The sequence below is a fragment of the Rana temporaria genome, chromosome 4 (assembly GCF_905171775.1).
Source record: "Rana temporaria chromosome 4, aRanTem1.1, whole genome shotgun sequence".
In the NCBI taxonomy this organism is placed as follows: Eukaryota; Metazoa; Chordata; class Amphibia; order Anura; family Ranidae; genus Rana; species Rana temporaria.
In genome coordinates, this window is record NC_053492.1 from 64,299,492 (window position 1) to 64,318,220 (window position 18,729).

General features: G+C 40.5%; 1 protein-coding gene across 1 annotated transcript in view; it reads right to left on the reverse strand.

Moving 5' to 3' along the window:
• LOC120936263 (protein eva-1 homolog C-like) overlaps nucleotides 1–18,090 on the reverse strand; it is a 583,492-nt gene extending 565,402 nt beyond the window's left edge. Inside the window, exon 1 of the mRNA XM_040348487.1 lies at nucleotides 17,873–18,090. Coding sequence (XP_040204421.1) covers nucleotides 17,873–17,972 — 100 coding nt within the window. The 5' untranslated portion in view covers nucleotides 17,973–18,090. The remainder of the gene's footprint in view (nucleotides 1–17,872) is intronic.
• Between the last annotated feature and the right edge of the window lie 639 nt (nucleotides 18,091–18,729).

Genomic DNA, 18,729 nt, shown 5'->3' on the forward strand with positions numbered 1-18,729 from the left:
TGAGCATTAATTAATTTCAATGACCAGAATATAGTGCCTTGAAAAAGTATTCATACCCCTTCAAATTTTCCCCATTTTGTATTTTATGTGATAGACCAACACAAAGTGGCACATGATTGTGAAGTGGAAGGAAAATGATAAATGGTTTTCCATATTTTTTACAAATAAATATCTGAAAAGCGTGATGTGCATTTGCATTCAACCCCCTTTACTCTGATACCCCTAACTAAAATCTAGTGGAACAATTGCCTTCAGAAGTCACCTAAGTAGTATATAGATGAAAAAAAATAATTGTATCAACACAGAAGGGTCCTGTGGATACTAAAATAGTAAACAGTGCCACATCCTATTAGATTGAGGAGAAAAAAATGGAAAAAATGCTTGGACTTTTTAGGCACAACCAAACGGTATTGATACAAAAATATATTTTATTGTAGACATAAAGAATCTATATTTTTAAAAATCCACATTCATAAATCAAATATAAGATAAAATGCAGCTAATGTACATAACCAATTGACAACTACATGGAAACTTGGAGATGAAAACAGATCATTCCATTGTACTAGTGGATCCAAGAGTATGGTTATATTACATGAAAGTGATGTAGAAATGTTCTAAGCGCTACATGTTACGCGCCTTGTGCTTCTTCAGGAGAATCAGAATGCTAAATAATGTGGAGTATAGGGAATATAGCTTAAAAACAAATTAAGGTAAAGTATATAAAATGCAGGGTGGCTGTTAAGAGGTTTCAAATAATCCTGTCACGAAATTCTGGAACAGGAAAGTGATGTAGAAATGTTCTATGCTCTACATGTTACGTGCCTTGCACTTTTTCAGGAGAATCAGAATGCTACACGCATTTGGTGTGTTAGCATATGGTGGCTGTTATACGATCTGGTTCCTGTGTTAAGATTATTTACAGATTTATCCGTGCTCTGGGCTTATTAGGGAAGATTCCACCATTGGTTCCTTTTAAACTAGTGGGTTCAACTACTCCTCAGTGAGGAGCCGACTAGTGGCTGCCCCCTACCTAGGATGTGCCTTGATATATCTTTGATACTTTTGATACAAATATATTTTTACAAAGAACCTCCTTTTTTGCCCTCTCTTCTTACTAGTTATCTACTGAACTGATGCTTTATACCTATACCAGAATTTTGTGACAGGATTATTTGAAACCTCTTAACAGCCGCCCTGCATTTTATATACTTTACCTTGTGTTTAAGCTATATTCCCTAATTTATACTCCACATTATTTATCATTCTGATTCTCCTGAAGAAGCACAAGGTGCGTAACATGTAGAGCTTAGAACATTTCTACATCGTTTCCATGTAATATAACCATACTCTTGGATCCACTACTACAATGGAATGATCTGTTTTCATCTCCAAGTTTCCATGTAGTTGTCAATTGGTTATGTACAGTAGCTGCATTTTATCTTATATTTGAATGTGGATTTTTAAAAATGATAGATTCTTTATGTCTACAATAAAATATATTTTTGTATAAATATTGCTTGGTTGTGCCTAAAAAGTCCAAGCCTCTTTTCCATTTTTTCTTCTAAGTAGTAAATAGAGTCCACCTGTGTATAATTTAATCTCAGAATAATTACAGCTGTTCTGTGAAGCCCTCAGAGGTTTGCTGGAGAACCTTAGTGAACAAACAGCATCATGAAGGCCAAGGAACACACCAGACAGGTCAGGATTAAAGTTGTGGAGAAGTGTTAAAACAGGGTTAGGTTATCAAAAAATATGCCAAGCTTTGAACATCTCACAGAGCACTGTTCAATCCATCATCTGAAAATTGAAAGAGTATGGCACAACTGCATACCTACCAAGACATGACCATCCACCTAAACTGACAGGCCAGGCAAAGAGAACATTCATCAGAGAAGCAGCCAAGAGGCCCATGGTAACTTTGGAGGAGCTGCAGAGATCAACAGCTCAGGTGGGAGAATCTGTCCACAGGACAACTATTAGTCATGCACTCCATATATCTGACCTTTATAGAAGAGTGGCAAGAAGAAAGCCATAAGAAGTCCAGTTTGCAGTTTGTGAGAAGCCATGGGGTACACGGCAAACATGTGGAAGAAGATGCTCTGGTCAGTTGAGACCAAAATTTAACTTTTTGGCCTAAAAGCAAAACGCTTTGTGTGGCGGAAATCTAACACTGTGCATCACCCTGAACACACCATCCCACCGTTAAACATGGTGGTGACAGCATCATGTTCTGGGAGGCTTTTCTTCAGTAGGGACAGGGAAGCTGGTCAGAGTTGATGGGAGGATGGATGGAGCCAAATACAGGGCAATCTTAGAAGAAAACCTGTTAGAGTCTGCAAAAGACTTGAGAGTGGGGGAGGTTCACCTTCCAGCAGGACAACGACCCTAAACATACAGCCAGAGCTACAATAGAATGGTTTAGATCAAAGCATTTTCATGTGTTAGAATGGACCAGTCAAAGCCAAGACCTAAATTCAATTGAGAATCTGTGGCAAGACTTGAATATTGCTGTTCACAGACACTCTCCATCCAATCTGACAGAAGTTGAGCTATTTAGCAAAGAAGAATGGGCAAAAATGTCACTCTCTAGATGTGCAAAGCTGGTAGAGACATTCCCAAAAAGACTTTCAGCTGTAATTGCAGCAAAAGGTGGCTTTACAAAGTATTGATTCAGGGGGCCGAATACAAATGGACATCCCACTTTTCTGATATTTATTTGTAAAAAAAATTGGAAACCATTTATCATTTTCCTTCCACTTCCACTATGTGTTGGTCTATCACATAAAATCCCAATAAAATAGATTTACGTTGTTTGGTTGTAACATGACAAAATGTGGAAAATTTCAAAGGGGTATGAATACTTTTTCAAGCCACTGTAAATAATTATTCTGGCCCAAAAATCCAAGCTCTTGACACACCAATATGCATAACAAGCTTTTACAGGCGTCAAGCATTTCTTGTGCCAAACTGTTGCCGCCACGTAGAAAGGCATCTAGGAGAAATCGTAAAATGTCCAGTGTGCATGAGGCCTTATAATGCCAATAGTTTATACAACGTTTTGCAAAATAAAGGGAGACAGTACAGATACAATACAGCTCAATGCAAAAAGGTTAGGTTGCCTGTAAGAGCTTATAATCTACAATGGATGGGCAAGTGGTAAAGATAACTGTGAGAGATGAGCAAAAAATGAATAGAGAAAAGAACTTTGAGGCGTCACACAACTCCAGAAAAAAATGAATACTTGACTGATTAAAGTGGTTGTAAACCTTTTAAAACCACTTTTACTTTTAAGGCTTACCTGTAGGTGCTCAAAATATCTCCCAAACTTCCACAGTTTAGGAGATATTTAGAAATGAGACAGGCGCCTATGTCTGCGGCGCTTGTACCATAGACAACTGTGTAGGTGCACTTTAGACTCCTTTAGAAACGGCGAGCATGCTGTGACTGGCGACTCCTGTGGGCATGCACGGGAGTGACGTCATCGCGGCTCCGCCCATACACAGCACCGGAGCCGCAATACCTGGAAGGAAGATGGATGCTTGGTGGAAGAGGGGACAGCGGTGACATTGCAGGCTTTCAGATAAGTGACACATAATGGGCTACTATATGATGCATAGTAGCCCATTATGCTTTACCTTTGCAGGGAAACAAAGAGGAAGTAAAACCCATCAGGGTTTACTTTCTCTTTAAAATGTTATTTATAACATAATTCCTTTTTAAAAGCTTATACATCAATAAAAAAAATGTGTTTTAATTGTTGTATAAGCTTTAAAGGAATTATGTTGCCAATAAAATTTGTTTTGAATTTGAAGTGTTCATTTTTTCTGAATTGATGTGTGGCGCCTTAACGTTGTTTTCTCTATACATTTTTTGCTTTTCACATATGGATGTGGTGCCATCTCAGTGAATTGTGCTTTTATATTTTCCAAGTTGTGAGAGATGAGCTGATAATAAAATGTAAATTGTTACACAGTGGAGGATCGGCTCCTCATAGCCTACAGATCGCTCTTCAGAGGGTGCCCCTAGAGTGCTAGATCAGTTGCTGACTTTTTCAAAAATGATAAGTTGGGAGCCCAGGATTGCAGGTGTCGGAGTCACCAATTCTGTTCCTTATATACATTGCTAAATGTGAGGCAGCCCTATTGCAATAGATGTGTGATTTGATTTTGTTTTACTTCATAAATCTCCTTCACAGCATCCAGGTATAATAAGAAAAATGCAGACATGTCACTGAATACACGTGTGGCCGGGGCCAGGAGTATGGTACGTAAGCTATGAATAAGCACTAAGGTTTGGTGTGAAACGCGTCAGCTTGTACCCCATTTGCTGTGGCATGTATCCTGTGTGTTTTTTGATTTTACAATAAAAGCAATTCATTTTTGGAGTGTGGCTGTCCAGAACGTTTTCCCTTCATTTTGCAGTATGGTACTAAACCTGGGGAAGCAGCATACACAGACTCCAGGCAAGGTTTCAACAGTTGTTGTATTTAGAAGATTTAATTTTGGGTAACCGAGAAACTTGAGAATACAGTCACTAGCACTAGTATTGGTATTGTTAGCAACAAATGGGAAATAGTTGTGATTGTGAACCACACCAAATTTATTTATGTTTTACCTTAGAACGAATCCCACCAGTGCCGTGTTGTCACCGCTAACAAACAATACGATCTTCACCCGGTCTTCCTTCCGGGTTTGCATCCTCCAGCCATCAGGTTGAATGAATGAATGAATGAAAAAACTTGTATAGCGCTACATATGCGAACTGAATCGCCTCAAGGCGCTTGGTATCCATTTCCTTCTAATTTTGGCCTTCAGAATAGGTGAGTCTTGAGTTTTTTTCTGAAAGCCAGGTGATTCATTTCCGTTCGGATATCGGTTGGTAATGCGTTGCACAGCCGGGGTCCTTGGACTGCAAATCTCCGTTCTCCTTTTGTCTTATAACAGGCCTTAGGGATTTGAAGTAGATTTTGGTTAGTTGACCTGAGAACACGATTGGGGTTGTGGTATTTTATTTTCTCACATAGATATTGGGGTGCGATTCCTTAAACACATTTGTGCGTCAGGCAAAGGGCCTTAAATGTGATCCGGTCCTTCAAGGGCAACCAGTGAGGGGACCTGAGGGAGGGAGAAATTGATTCCCAGGGTTTTTTCCCTGTTATCAGTCGCGCCGCCGTGTTCTGGACGATTTGTAGACGAGCAACCTGGTATTTTGGAAGACCTAGATACAGGGCGTTTGCATAGTCGAGTCTGGAGTTGATTATTGTTCCCACACCGACCGCTGTGTCCTCTTTTGGGATGAAGGGGATGAGTCTACGTAGCAGGCGCAGCAGATGGTGAGATCCGCTGACTACTGAGCCAATTTGTGCATCCATTGTCATGTCGGAGTCAAAGGTGACTCCGAGGCTTTTGACTTTGGTCCTAGGGGTAATGATTTGTCCCAAGATGGGCGGGGGCATCCATGAGGCCATCGCTGGTCTCTTGCGGTTAGCGTGGAACAGCAGAAGTTCTGTTTGTGCTCCATTGAGTTTAAGGTAACTCTCCGTCATCCAATTTTCTATCAAAGTAAGGCATTTCTCTAGTCCGAGATAATGATCCTTTTTACTGCTGATGCGAAAATAAAGCTGGGTGTCGTCGGCATAGGAATGGTAGAGTAACTCCTGGTTACTGATAATTTTAAGGAGTGGGCGTAGATAGATATTGAATAGTACAGGCGGCAGTGGTGACCCTTGGGGGACTCTGCATGATATAGTGCGTCGTTCTGAGGTAAAAGGACCTAATTTCACTGTCTGGGATCGATTTTCCAGGAAGGAGGAGAACCAAGGAAGATCCGAGTCTGCAACTCTAGCTATTTCTGCTAGGCGTGACAGCAGTATTTTGTGATCTACTGTGTCAAAGGCCGCGCTCAGGTCCAGCAGTGCCAGAAGACATGATTCTCCTTCATCTGCTGCCTCGAGAGCGTCATCCCATATTTTGAGCAGTGCTGTTTCCGTCCTGTGACCAGGACGAAAAAAACTGATTTGCAGTGGGTCCAGTAGTTTGTGGGTGTCTAGATGGTTTTGTAGTTGTTGCACTACTACTTTCTCCATTATCTTTGAGAAGATGTTTAGGCCTGTTATGGGGGGATGATGGTTTAGGTTTTTGGGGTCGAGGTTGTTGTTTTTTAGGATGGGTTTGTTTATGCCATTTTTTTAGGGAGGTTGGTACCGCACCCTCCTTAAATGATAAATTTATAAGGTGCGTGATCGCCGGTGCCAAAATATTGGCACGTTCTTTCAGCACTTTTGTGGGGATGATATCGTTTGGTGATGTACTGTCTCGCAGGGTTCTAATGATATTTTTTGTGGTGTCGATGGAAATTGACTTTAGTGTGAACTTTGTTGATTGCTGCCAATGACAGTTGGCCAATGACGTCACTGCCATGCATGCATGTGGGAGTCATGGAGCTCTGAAGGGATGTCACGGGTATAACATCCCTTCAGAGTGAATGCGCCGGTGACGTCACCGGCTGCATGCAGTGTGACTATCTCCTAAACGGTGCAGGTTAGGAGATATTCACTCTACCCACAGGAAAGCCTTATTATAGGCATGCCTGTAGGTACAAGTGTCAAAGAAGGGTTTACTTCTACTTTAAAGCGTAACTAAACTGTATCTAAGCACCACAAACTAATAACACTATTTAATTCATTTTTAATATTCAAGACAAACTCTCCCATCCATCCATGTCTCCATGCTTTATTTTGTTGAGAAATTAAAAACTCCACCATAGCATTTCTAGCCATGGTCATCTTGATAATGGCTGATGATTTATATACAGGTAGTCCCCGAGTTACGAACACAATAAGGATTGTAGGTTTGTTCGTAAGTGGAATTTGTTCGTTAGTCGTAACACTGCATTTGTAAGTGTAACTTCCAGTTGGAACGCTGTCTTTGTAAGTGTATCTTCCCGCCTATGCATGGATGTGGGATGTTCCGGGCGCTTGTTATGTTACCTGGGGCTCTCCTGGTCATGCAGTACATGTAGTACTGCAGTGTGGGATGTAGAGGTGCTCGGAGGTATCCAGGACCAGCATGGAGCACAAGTGGCTGGCATTTGAGGCCATTCATAACTCGGGTGTTCATAACATGGGACTGCCTGTAGTGTTTATTTCCTGGAATCATCATCCCTTAGCTCAGGCATGCAGACAGGAGGCTGTGCTTAGCTGTTAAAACCCCCCTCCTCCAGATGAAAGAAAAAAATGCCCATGGAGACTTCTGGGATATATGAGATCATTTTGATCATTTTGACCTAGACCAAAAACCAGAAGCAACTCAAGAAATGTAATGAAAAATTTAAAATAAGAAAATAAAATATACCTTCTTATCTATTTACTTATTCTAACAGAATACGGATTAAAAATAGTTAATGCTGATTGAAAGAGTTTAGATTGGATTTAAAGCACCCTGTGCTACTATGTTGCAAAATTGCAATCCTTAACCATATAAGAAAAACTAAGATGCCAGGGTCCCTTTCCTTCCCCCATCATTGTCTTCTTTTTTGCTCTGTAAAATCACCCCTCACCCACCCTCCTAAACTTTTTTTTAATTGGTGGCTGTCTGTCTTTGCAGGTTGAAGCAGAACCCATGAAGCTATATGTGTATTGTGTACTACTAACTGGCTGTCAGTATAAGTCGTGTTCCAACACAAAAAAATCAGATATCGATGTTATAGACGTCAGTTTTCTGTATATATTTGATAAAGTGTATCTCAAGCCAAAACTGTTTGGTAGAGTAACGAATGTTTTTTTTTGTTGTTGTTGTCTGTGTCCAATTGGGGACATTTACCATCAGTTCCTATAGTGGAAACATAACCTGAAGTAGGAAAAAACTCTCGGACGTGAGGGAAAATCCCCTAAGCTGGCCATACGATAATAGAAATTTCTGTTTAAGAACATTCATGCGATTATCTTTCGGTTAGTGGGGTCAAATCAAAGTTGGTTTTTGAAGATGAGACAATTAGAAGGAAGGAAAACATTTCTGAACAAATTTTTTTCTTCCGTTCTGAAAATTACATTCATTGCAAAATGTTAAAAGCAAACAAACTTTGAAACTACTTTTAAATAACTTTTGTCAAGCCATCAAATGTACCGAGAATGTTCATGCGAATGTTTGTTCGAAAATCTACTTATGTATGGCCAGCTTTGGACAGCTGTCACCGGAACAGGTGACTTTATTAAAAGATTCCCTTTCTTTTGCTCTGTTGGTGACAAATGCAAAATGTTATATTTCCTTCCACTTCCTGTCACACAGACATTGGGATTGGTTAAAGAGGTTGTAAAGGAAAACATGTTTTTCCCTAAATAGTTTCCTTTACCTTAGTGCAGTCCTCCTTCACTTACCTCATCCTTCAATTTTGCTTTTAAATATCCTTATTTCTTTTGAGAAATCCTCACTTCCTGTTCTTCTGTCTGTAACTACACACCGTAATGCAAGGCTTTCTTCCTGTGTGGAGAAAGCCTCTTGAGGGGGGAGGGGGCGAGCAGGAGTGTCAGGATGCCCACTAACACACAGTTCCTTTCTCTATCTGCAAAGTAGAATGTGTTCTGACTTGCCTGCTCTCCCCCTCCCCCTCAAGAGGCTTTCTCCACACCAGGGAGAAAGCCTCGCATTACGGTGTTGAGTTACAGACAGAAGAACAGGAAGTGAGGATTTCTCAGAAGAAATAAAGACATTTAAAAGCAAAATCGAAGGATGAGGTAAGTGAAGGACGACTGCACTAAGGTAAAGGAAGCAATTTAGGGGGGGGGGGGGAATCCTTTACAACCCCTTTTAGACAAAGAGTCATGATCACTACGCAAGGAATTTTTCCTTTCTTGAATGAGGAGAACCTCTACTGTCATTCATCATCCAAACATGTGCAAGCAAAAATACTTTTTTTTTCCCTTGCACATAGATACATAGATAATCTGGTTGAAAAAAGACACTAGTCAATCCAGTTCAACCAAAAAAAAGAAAAAAAAACACACACACACAAATTGAAAACTTTGAAAAACTGAAAAAATTATACACAATCCTATACCCACAGTTAATCCAGAGGAAGGCAAAACAAAAAAAACAATAAAGAATTATCCAATTCAATTCCTTTCTGATTATTTAGATATTCCCTGAATCAACTTTACCTATAAATGTTAGTATTCAGTTATATTATGTGCATTTAGGAAAGAATCCAGGCCTTTCCTAAAACAATCTACTGAGCTGGACAGAACCAGCTCTTGAGGGAGTCCATTCCACACTTTCACAGCTCTTACTTTGAAGAAGCCTTTCCATAATTGGAGGTTAAATCTCTTTTTCTCCAAACGTAAAGAGTGCCCCCTTGTCTTCTGTGATGACTTTAAAGTGAAAAACTCAACACCAAGTATTTGCACATGTTGATAATATCCCCTCTTATTCTCCTCTTCTCAAGAGTGAATAAATTCAGTTCCTCTAATCTTTCCTCATAGCTAAGCTCCTCCATGCCTCTTATCAGTTTGGTTGCCCTTCTCTGCACTTTCTCCAGTTCCCCAATATCCTTTTTGTGAACTGGTGCCCAAAACTGAACTGCATATTCCAGATGAGGTCTTACTAATGGTGTGTACATGGGGCAAAATTATATCTCTGTCTCTGGAGTCCATACCTCTCTTAATACAAGAAAGGACTTTGCTCGCTTTGGAAACTGCAGCTTGGCATTGCATGCCATTATTGAGCTTATGATCAAAACCCCCAGATCCTTCTCCACTACGGATCCCCCCAGTTGTACTCCCCCTAGTATGTATGACGCATGCATATTCTTAGCCCCCAAGTGCATAACTTTGCATTTATCAACATTAAACCTCATTTGCCACACAGTTGCCCAGTTAAACATTGTGCATTGAGGTTGGCTTGTAAGTATGTGTGTAAGTATGTTATTACACTGCATAGCTTGGTGTCATCTGTAAACACTAAAATGGAACTTTTTATTCCCAGACCCTATATCATTTGTAAAGATATTAAAAAGTAAGGGTCCCAACACTGAACCTTGGGGTACACCACTAACAACCGTAGACCATTCAGAGTACTAATCATTAACCACTACTCTCTGAATTTGGTCTTTTTGCCAGTTTTCTATCCATTTACAAACTGATTTTTAAAACATTGGCTATTTTTTGTAATATGAATTTCACCACATTGACTAAGTTAAGGGAAAATCCCCTTACAAAGTGAACAGCCTACTGTATATGCCTTCGGTAAAATAACCCCAACAATGTTTCCACCGATGGGGACAGAAGCTGAAATAGAAACTTGACGTGATTCTAACCTTTCCACAAAAAATGTTTTGGTATTACATGCACTTTGATTTCAATAAATTGATAAAATAACCTGGTTCCCAAGCTGCAGCTACATGGCCTTCACCCCTTTGGTATTTATTGTGCGGCCCACATAGCTCCGGTAGTCAGTATTCGGTGTTTTGGTGCTTACTTACATTAAATAGTTTGGTTTATGTCTTTCGTGGTCTCTTAATTTCTTTTTGCTTTGAAGAAGCTTTGTGTTTTTTTTGTTTATTTTTAGGTCTTGTTTTCCTCTGTTCTTTTATCATGGATCTTGCTCAGAGATATATTAATTGCAAGTCATTTTTAAGGTGGCTGGAGGGAATGTGGAATCGTTGATTTTGTAAAGAGGCTGTAGGGATCTCCTAGTAGTTTAATGTAATGTTTCTCCAGTTTATGACTTTCTTCAGAAGCACGTCTCCAACAATTTCTATAACATGTTTGCCATCTCTGACCATCTCGTGCTGCATGTCTGCACTCTCTGACCATGTCTGGTAGCATTCCCCTAGTCTCTGACCATCTCTTGATGCATGTCTGCACTCTCTGACCATGTCTGGTAGCATGTCCATAGTCTCTGACCATCTTCTGTTGCATGTCTGCAGTCTCTGACCATCTCTGGTCATATGCGTGTAGTCTTTAACCGTCTCTGGTAGTATGCTCGTAGTCTCTGACCATCGCCTTTTGCAAGCCTGCAGTCTATAACCATCTCAGGGGCCACACCTGAGGTTCCCTATATCAAGGAAATTGCCCCCCATTGCTATAATAGGCAAAATAAAGGCTTTAATCAGAAACAAAATATCACTTGAGATTAATGGAAAATATACCACTGATGGCTGGTATGCCAATGTTTTTTTAAAATAGAAGAAATGTTTGTCTATCACTAGAAATAAATCAGGCAGGTTAAAGTATGGGAGAAGTAGTGCTTTTGTTTGCTTGGGAAGAGTACATTCCCCAGCTTCTTTCATCAGCATGATGACTCTGAGCTGGGAGATCTTCTCCTGTCTTTCCACAGATCAAAGGCAGCTACTGACAGCAGAGCCCACAGTTCACCGGTCATCTGGATGGCATCTACAACAATACAGGTCATCCAGTCTTGTGATACATTGTAGCAGACATATGGGAAGTCCCAGCACTCTGAACATTCCATAGAACTCAAGCAGAACACTCAAGTCGCTAAGCCAATATGACATGAAAACTTAAGCTGATACTACGGGCACAACTGACCAAGCTAATGTATTTACCCAGCAATAAATGAATTGTTCACACAACCATAGAGAAAATGTAATTTTAGTATGTAAGAGAAATTCTAGACAACAGCCCCATACACACTATCAGTTTTCCTGCAGGTTTTTCTCTTCAGGTTTACCAAAACCATCTAATATGAGGTCAAGCCTTAAGAGTTTCAATTTGTATGCAATCAGGCAGGCACTACATGGTTTTGATAAACCTGAAAAGAAAAACCTGCAGGAAAACTGATAGTATGTATGGGGCTAGCAAGTACAATGCATCAAAGGACTACTATGGAAAACGTGTATTCTAATAATTAAATGGGGGTAGTACATTTCATTGTATGTATGTATGTATGTATGTACATTTCAATGTTTAATTTATTTTACACTTGCCTTTTTTCCCAATTTTCTCAAACCAGACCAAGCTGTCCATGAAAAGTAACAGAACCATGAGTTAGACCAAGAAACTTTATCACCACCAGGTATTTGGGAGCATTTTGGGAGAAATTATAAATCATGTAAATTAAAGGTAACTATTGTAAGCAGTGTTATGCCCCGTACACACGATCAGACCTTTGTCCGACCAAATTCACATTGGAATTCTGATGGAATTCCATCGGAGGTAAAGAGAACATGTTCTCTATGTAAACTCTGATGGAATTCATCGGAATTTCCGATGGAATTATTCCGATGGGGCATACACACGGTCGGAATTTCTGATGGAAAAAGTCCTAAGGGACTTTCTCCATCGGAAACTCTGATCGTGTGTGCGGGGCTTTAAAGTCTTGCTGTATGGTATAGGCACCTTTAAATGCTGGCCTCCGGAGTTGGTTTCTCTAAACGTGACCTCAAAGCTTTAAATCCTTTGGTTCTCTGAAATGAAAACTGCAGTCGGAGCCTACAGGGTCCCCTGATGCCCACACCTACTTCCCTTTGACCTAGAAAATGTGATACTGACCTCCCTAGCCAATAGCAAGGTGGAGGAGACAGGAAGGGCTGAGCTTCATAGCGCCAGTGTAGGCTGACCTTGGTTGCATTTTTCAATACAGACCAGATATAGATGGCAAAAAAGCCACAGCTTAAAGTTTAGCAAGCCCTGCCATTTGCTAAATTTGGGTATTGACATTTTGTATATCATGCTTGCTGGAATTGGCATGGGGACACAACGGAAATCTTCAGCTGCCATTGTGCACTTACTGGGCTTCTAATGTGTCCCTGCATCTTTAAGGAGAAATGTTCTCAGACCGGGCATATGTACCTACTGCTATATATGCTCCAATATGGAGACTCTAAAATATAAGCGTAAAAACTGCACTTACAAAGGAGTCTTCACAAGGCGGTGTGGTGTTCACATATATTTGCAAATGTGTGCAACCAAAACCTCTGTTTTTAATTGCTATTTAATTGTTAGACAGTGTGTTTTTTTTGTTTTTGCAGGCCAACTGGTAAATGTGCTGGGAAAACTTTTGCTTGTGCTGTTTAAAGCCCTTCCCTGTGCACCCTTCTTCAAAAGATAGTTATAAATTGGGGTGGTTGCCATTTTTGTATCAATCACTTTGGCTGGACCTACACTTTAACCAATCTGCGTTACTGTAGGCTCAGCACACATTTCAGTTTTACCCAAGACAAACTGCTTCATTTTCCTTCTTTCAGTGCTGAATAAAGGTTCCCTGAAAAGACTCAAAATTTCACTCCGTCCTCTGTCCCTTAGCGCCGGCCTACGACTTCGATCCTTTACAAATCACTTATTCTAATTCTTGCTTCCTTTCAGAGTACCTTTTTTTTTCCCCACTAAGCAAAGACAAATCTCCCTACAAAATGCAAATGCTGCATCTTCCTAGAAAAAAGCTCAGTAATGGGCTTATTGTTTGCTGCAGGTTGTTGTGATGCTTGGGAACTGCTAATTCCCTTGCAAATAACTAAGTTCCCATTGGAAAAAGGATAATGTGCTTTGTAGCTGTCAGTGCATAGTCTCCTGCGAGGGTCTCACTGCTGGGGAATGAGGTCTTGTTGGAAGCATTAGAGGTTATGACATAATGAACTGTGTGATAATAATTCCACTCCATTATAATTATCTACACCTCGGCTCTGTCATCAGGCTTTGCTTTCCGTGTGTTGTCCAATGTTCCAGGGAAGTTTTACTGGTAAACATGTCCCCATTATTTAAAATTTTGGTCAGTAAAAAATCCTCTAATGCTACCTTTTAAATAAACATAGTTCGGCCTTGTTTACTCTTGTGGTTTGGAGGCGGCAAAGACAGACGGATGGAGTTGTACATATGCCAGGACCACAGTGCTTTATTTTGCCACATGGCAAAAATTAGACACCTTTTTGCATTCAGCAGGCATTACCACCTCTGAACGTGACCCAATCAAGTGGATCGGGCCACTCTGTAACCACAAGCCACTTGCTAGGACCAGTGTAACCATGTATATACCATACCTGGCTATTTACTCTGGAAGCTAAAAATCAATGAAGTAGACCCCACTACTCCAGTGATCTTCACTTGCTTCCGGGTCCCATGCCAATCTGCTGACCTTCTGCAGAGGTTGGCCGTTTGGCATGGGTGCCATTCACAGAATGCTTAGCATTTTTCTGAATTAAATCAAAGCATTTTCAAATTGGATGAGGTGGAGAGGTAGAGTGGTGATGTCATGCTCCCCACCTCATACAATCAGAAAGTGCTTTGAATTCATTCAGAAAAAGTAAAGTATTCTCGGAATGGCACCTATGCGGGTCAATCACCTGTCTATAAAACTATGTGTAAAATACCCATACCTGAAATTTTTCTTTAAAGCTGAATTTTGTGAATTTAAATGTTTACATGGTTACATTGACTCAGTTTGGAACAATGTAAATATGTATGTGTCATACCTGGGGAATCCCCCTGGAATCTGGAAATCACTGTAGTTCAAGCTGTACCAATGTAACTATGCACAAATTGCCATGCCTACAATTCATCTTTGGGTCTATAGTAATGCTAACAGCAGGACCGTCTTTAACGCAGAGCAAAAGGGGCAGCTGCCACGGGCCCAGACATTGTTGTGGGGCCCAAAGCAGCTGCCCCTTGAGCCTGCACTGCCCACAAATAGAATTTGTCTATAATTCAGGAGATGAGGGCAGAACTGAATGTTGGGGGTGCTGGTGATCGGAGGGTGTTATGTCTAAAGCCTACATGGTGATTGGACCTTGTCTGTGGGAGCACCTGTCAGTCCCAGGTACAGTCACACAGACTCCTCTGCTTCACCATGTCCACCATTGGCCGATAAAAACGTCTTTACCGGATGGTTCTGTGGGGTGTGCACCTGACATCCTCTGGACACTATCAAGGTGAGACTGCTGGGGTGGGAGGGGTCTTATGTCATAATGGGGGTAGTATGTTGGAGGGGAGTTCTGTGTAATGATGGGGAGAGGGTCCTGTGTAATAAAGGGGGGGGTAGTATGGGGGAGGGGGTCCTGTGTAATGATGAGGGTAGAAAGTGGGAGAGGTCCTGTGTAGTGAAGGGGGGTGGGGGGAAATAAGGTTTGCCCAGGGTTCAATCAATATTAAATTGATGGCCCTGGCTGACAGTATGCTCTTTTGCCATATACACAGGGTTGGAATTTCCGACAAGAAAAGTTCGATGTAAGCTTTTGGTCAGAAATTCAGACCGTGTGTATGCTCCATCTGACTTTTTCTGTCGGAATTTCCAACAACAAAAATTTGACGGCTGGTTCTCAATTTTTCCAACAACAAAAGTTCTTGTCGAAAATTCCGACGCACAAAAAAAACACGCATGCTTGGAATCAAGTCGACACATGCTCGGAAGCATTGAACTTCATTTTTCTCGGCTCCTCATAGTGTTGTACGTCACCGCGTTCTTGACGGTCGGAATATTGTGTGACGGAATATTGTGTGACTGTGTGTATGCAACACAAGTTTGAGCCAAAATTCAGTCGGAATTTCCGATCGTGTGTACGCGGCATTTCACTCAAAAGGTGCATTCTCTACATCCTCACTTAATTCAAATATTTATTCTACTAAGTATATGTATACTTTACAGTGGCTGTCCCATATGGCTTATCTGGCACCAGTAAACACTTACATTTTAGTCTTTCAATTAGGAATTTTGAATACCAGACCAAATAACTGGTTTCTATATTGTTCTTTAATGACAAATATTTGCAGAGCCATTCATTTGCTGCCTACATAAAGCTATACTATTAGGATAGATAGACAATCAGACACTGTGTTATTAAATGGTTATAAAATAAATATTATTAATTATAACTAAATGCAAAACTTTTTTTTTTTTTTTCGTTTTGGAAAGATTGGAGAGAGATTAGAACACCTGCCAAGTTGTTATTACTGTGTCTAGGAACTCACCCCAAACCTGTTAGGGAGATTCACCCAGAAAAACAAATCACAAATTTTGGGTTGTCACACGAACAAATGGGAACAGAGAGGGCAATCTTCCACTAGTTATGGTAAACCTGGTGACAACCAAGGATTCTCCCACTTGGGGGGATTTCCTGCCACTTCCTGTTTTGGCTGTGGGAGAGGAAGTGAAGGGAAGTGAAAGCTCCTAAATGGGACACAGATGGCAAAAAAACTGACAATGGTTTGCTTTTACCTCAACACCAGATCTGGTAATATTCATTTACTCTGTTTCAAATACGCATCACATTACCTGAAAGCCCTGAGACCATAATGTATGTTACTAATATAGAATATCATATTTACATAGGTTGAGTGTTGTATGAAACTTGGTTATAATATAGATAGATGGATTGATAGAGTGTTCTCTTTGTATTAGTGTGGATGTTTTCCATAGTCCAAAAACATACCAAGCGGTTAATTTGATTTCACTCAAACTAGCCATATGGTATATGCAAGTGAAGTAGGGACATTAGTACCTTTTGGCAGTAGGGATGGATGTGAATGGTTCAGAGCTTTCTGTAAACATCTATGGAATATCCTGGCACCACATAAATTAATTAAATACATAATAAGACAATGGATCAGCAAACCAACCTCTCCAACAACTCAAGCTGGTACAGGGAGCTATACATAAAGTACAATGAGATCTACTTCCGCCACATCCGATACCAAGAGCTAAAGACCTGTTTTTTTTTGTTTTTGTTTTTTGTGTGTGTGTGTGTGTATGTATAAAATATATATATGTATATAGACATGCTGGTAGTTTAATTGGCTTCTGTCTAAATTGGCCCTAGTATATGAATGTGAGTTAGGGACTTTAGATTGTGAGCTCCTTGAGGGTAGGAACGGATGTGAATGTATAATGTATATGTAAAGCGATGCGTATATTGATATATATATATATATATATATATATATATATATATATATATATATATCATCATCACTTGGGGCAATGCACACTGCTACAGACCTATTCTTATGAGTTTTTCACCTTGTCAAAGTTAAACGCGTCAGTAAAAGTGCACCAAAAAAAAAAGGTTTCACTGAGCTCTTGAAGAAGTGTGGTTTATGTTCGCAAAAGTCTTCAGGGGACCACAAACACAGATCACAGTAAGATGCTACGTGGCCAGTTCTAAAAGATTTACCAACAGTTGTGTAATAGAGGACCAATATGTATTCAATAATCACTCACTCACTCATTAAATAATCAATCTAATTAAATCCAATGAGATGGCAATCGTACGGCTGTTAGCTAAACTGGGCAAAGCTAACCAATCAAAATCTTGCGGTGCATGACCAGCTTTAGTACCACACATATCACATGACCATCGTAACAGGAAGGGTGGCATCAGAGGTTCAAAACCACTATGGAAATTTAAAAAGCAGAGTCTGCAGCCACCATAATCTGACATACCGGTGGATCAGTAAATGAAGGTAAGTTGTTGGAAAGTTTTCCACCAGCTGCAGGCATATGATGATTGTAGTCTTACTAATGCACTTGCAAGAACACAGTTGAGTACTATCTGTGACGCTTTTTTTTTTATTTGTATTAACATTTTCATTTTTAGATCAAGTTTTCAGGAGTCTACCCACTTCTTCTAAGGTCCATGCAGCATGCAACATGTGCAACAGCTACAGGATTCCTGTAACTATATGCAACAAGGCTGATTTACAATGTCCACTTAGCCCAGTGAAGCTGTCTTCAGTTTAAATACCCAATCACGTGAAGCTATTTAAAAAAGAAAAAAATAGGCATTTCCTTTGCACATTTTTGTTTCATTGAGCTTCCCTGGGCTAAGCAAACATTCTACCCCTTTAGTAAATCGAGCCTAGCGCATTGTGATGTTCTTAGAAATCCACTTCCCTCAAGGCGGATTGTACGTAAAAAGAATTTCCTACCTGAAAACTCAGATGAAGTTGCTGCCAAGTTGCCTAAAGCCACAATGTATAATATCCCCAAAGCACCAAAAGAAATGTGAGCCGTCCCATAGATTCCCATCCTTAGCAGATCACAGCCTGACTTCTTTAAAGCAATGTGGTCCTACTCCTTAGACGGTGTGTGCATTGTGCTAGTCCCATTGCTCAGGGCACAGGAACATTCAATCTCCTTCCCTGAGAGGCAATGAATGGATCAGACACAGACAGTGCTGAAACTGTAGCAGCAAGCTCACATCTACCTGTAGAGACAGGCTCTCTGCTGGGTCCTAGCACCAGCTGCTCCTTCCATTTCTTGTGACAGGTCTTTGTGTCAGAATTGGTGGACAGCTGTCCCTAGAGAGTCCCAGAGTTTTTCCTATTCCTGGGATTAACATCTTCTTTCTACTCCTGGTACTTATCAACCTCACTAGATGCCTGACATCTTCTTTTATACTATACTTGACGTGATTGTAGCCGTATTAGTGCAATTGTGACAGAGAAAATTGAGTACTGTCCTTGATACTTTTTTTATTTGCACTAACATACAATTTTTCAGGACAAGCTTTCGGGGGATGTCCCCTTCTTTAAGGTCCAAGCAGTACTGATTTGTACTATTAAAGGAGTCTGCCCCCACCAAGTGATATTTTAGCTATGCATGGACCATGCTGTGAGAGTCATCTTTTTAGTCTCAGATGTCCCAGCGCTAAAATTTTCCTACCATATTTTTCAGATCGGTTTCTGCCCTTATAAACATAAAATACTGCTCCGGGTCAGTCCACCCTTACCTGTAAATTCTGCCAACCAGGGCCGATCCCAGGCAGGGTGCAAAGGGTGCATTG